The sequence below is a fragment of the Octopus bimaculoides genome, chromosome 12, assembly GCF_001194135.2.
Source record: "Octopus bimaculoides isolate UCB-OBI-ISO-001 chromosome 12, ASM119413v2, whole genome shotgun sequence".
Taxonomy (NCBI): domain Eukaryota; kingdom Metazoa; phylum Mollusca; class Cephalopoda; order Octopoda; family Octopodidae; genus Octopus; species Octopus bimaculoides.
Window position 1 is genome coordinate 7,833,988 of NC_068992.1, and position 3,098 is coordinate 7,837,085.

General features: G+C 35.8%; 1 protein-coding gene across 1 annotated transcript in view; it reads right to left on the reverse strand.

Moving 5' to 3' along the window:
• The window catches only part of LOC106870417 (lisH domain-containing protein ARMC9), a 29,293-nt gene that overhangs the window by 22,668 nt on the left and 3,527 nt on the right, over positions 1 to 3,098 (reverse strand). The window contains exon 2 of the mRNA XM_014916483.2: positions 1,260 to 1,331. Within this exon, the coding sequence (XP_014771969.2) occupies positions 1,260 to 1,331 (72 nt within the window). The remainder of the gene's footprint in view (positions 1 to 1,259; positions 1,332 to 3,098) is intronic.

The following is a 3,098-nucleotide window of genomic DNA, read 5'->3' on the forward strand; positions in this document are numbered from 1 at the left end:
CCCCCCCCCCAGTACCACCATGTTTACATTCCTGTAACTTAGTGGTTTTGCAAAAGAGACTGACAGAATAAGTACCAGGCTTAATCAAAGTAAATTCTGAGGTCAATTCATTCAACTAAAAATTCCTGAAGGTAGTGCTCCAGCATGACCACAGTCTAATGACTGAAACAAGTAAAAAAACAGAAGATAAAAAGATACACTCAGAAGTACGTATGGTATACAAGCACACACACATACATAAAGACTAATGAAACACATGCATTTGTCTGATAAAGAGGCAGGCATACTCATTCCAGGGCTCAACGTCACTTTTATGGATGCAGAGGGGCTGGCATGGGACCACATGTGATGGAGAGCGCTGGTGAATTTGATCGGCTCAACAGATGATCTCTGGAACCACTAACCTGAGATGGTCCCAGCCCCATCAAGTTAGAGCAGAAACAAAGCACTATATAGCTAAGCCCCTGCAAGTTATTAACAGAGTAGATACCTATATAAATTCCAGTCTGATCTACAGATTGGATTTGGTTTCTACTTTAAAGCGAGTGTTACGTGTTCAAACATGCTTGAGACATATTCAAACCTATAAGAAAGCCGTTCACTGTATTTTGTCACGGAGAACATTTTCACTGCAGACAGATAGGTGTAAACACACTGAATCAGCATGCAGTGTTCCCTAACCAGACAGGTTGATGCATGCATTCCTCTTCAGTACCAGAAACCAAAGAGGCAGATATTGCAAACTAACAAGAGAGACAGGTCCTTTTTTATTATATTCCTGTCATCATACAATGACCGGTTGCAGTATTCAGCACTTTGTTGTAAATAAAACAAAGGGTGACAGTGTTATGCAGTAATGTGTATAAATACAAACTTATTACCAGATCAAATGTGTTTGAGGCATATTCGAACCCATAACAAAAAGACATTTACTGTATTTTGACAAGGAGAAAATTTCCTGCTGAAGACAGACAGGTATAAGCACACTGAGTCAGTTCACAGCACCTACCACAAACACACACACACACACACACGCACACACACACACACATCATAATCATTTCACATCTGTTTCCATTCTGGCATGGGTTGGATGGTTTGACAGGATCCAGTGAGACACAGGACTGCATCAAGCTCCACTGTCGAGTTTGGCATAGTTTCTACAGGTGAATGGCCTTTCTACATGTTGGTGTGTGTGTGTGCTTGTGTGCTTGTGTGTGTGTGTGTATGTGCATTTGGAAAAACATGACAACACTTACCTCTTTCACAATAGCATTTAACTCTCCTTCAAATGCAACGACAGGCCAAGGCCTCACAGAACCAGACATAACCTGAAATATACATGTGTGTGTGTATATATATATATATATATATATTCCATATAAATTCCATATTTTGTCATTTTGTCCTTTTGCTGAATTCCTTCCAACCACTTGAAGTTTAGCTCTGATGTAGTTTAATGAATGTGATTTTCATCATTAAATGCAAAACTACATCAGAACAATAAATTTGAAAATAATCTAGTGAAAATTTGAAAAACTTCAAAAAGTTGGAAGAAATTTAACAAGATCTGCTTATTGCTTATTTCTATTTTGATGCATATATTTACACATTTACAAGATTGTTTTATGTTAAAAATTTGGATTATACCTTCAATTTTGTTCTATACTTAAAAGTTGCTAAAAGCCAATCACTTGAAACTCTTATATGTAGAAAATTTGGACACTGTCTCTGATTTTGTTCCACAGTTAAGGTGTTGTAAAGCATAAACACATAGTTTAAGTGATCAAACAACTAAAAAAAAAAAAAAAAAAAAAAAAAAAAAAATCATTGTCAAAACTAACATCTGTCCATTTACAACAGAGCCCAATGTTGTTTCTGTTGGTGAGTCTTTCCCTTTCAACTGTCCAGTCTGTCTGACTTTAAGCAGTTCTTGTTAATGCTCTATAAAGATAATAAGTTTGTTGATTGTTTCATTAATTATTTCTAAATACAATTAATTGCTAATTAAATAAATAGAACACTGCAGATTAGCCTAATTCATAACAACCAGTGAATTATTAATTAATTTTCAAAACATGTGTATTCTTCTGTAATTCTAAATTTCGTTTTCTTTTTGTTCCTATTTTGGCATAATATACCAGCCTAAAAAGAATGGTGAACTGACAGAAATGGTTGAGACCACGTGGTTTCAAATCCTACAGGCACTGATTTTTCTTTCATCCTTCTCAAGTTAATAAAATTAAGTTCCAACGAAGAACTGAGTTTGAGCTTAATTGAATACGCCCTTACCAAAAATTACAGAGCTTGTGTATATACTAGTGTAGTGAGGCTTCAGTTGAGTTTTGAACCATTACTCTCAACTCTGCCCTGCTCAGGGCCATGACATTCCATCATTAAAGGCAACATGTTGTTATAAGAGGCATTGATGCCTATACAACTATGGTCCAACCAATTACAATTGCTACTTGTTATGGCTGATTCAGTGAACTTAAAAGGAAGTGAGAAAGTTTTCCCATCAAATCATCAAATAGCTTGACCAAAAGTTCTAGACACTTTTACTTACAGTTATAAAAAGTTAGCCAATTCAACCTCAGATAGAGCCATCCAGAACCTGCACTGAATTATGTCACTGTATGTGATGGTCCCGTACCCTCTTCCGCTTTTCATTACTTAAAATCTTTGTCATGTTTGACAAAAGAGGTTGGCTTTGGGTTGTAATGTCAAATATGCACTCACTGTTCCTTTAAATTAAAAATATGTTACACATGTAAATATAATTGATGTGTGTTAATAGGAATATATGAAAATTCAAATAGTAGTGTGACCATTCTTGACTTCACATGGAGCCACCTAATATTGTGTACTACTAACAAAGGATTAATGATTAACGCCCTCCTAAACTAGAAACCAATATACTACCCCTTACAAACTTTGCTGGATGATGAATGCAAGTTTATATACATATGGGTATGTGTGTGGTGTACATTCATACATATGTAGATGTGTGTATTTTTTTCTATTTTAATATCCACTTTCACATGTGTGTGTGTGTGAGAGAGAGAGAGAGAGAGAGAGAGAGAGAGAGAGAGAGAGAG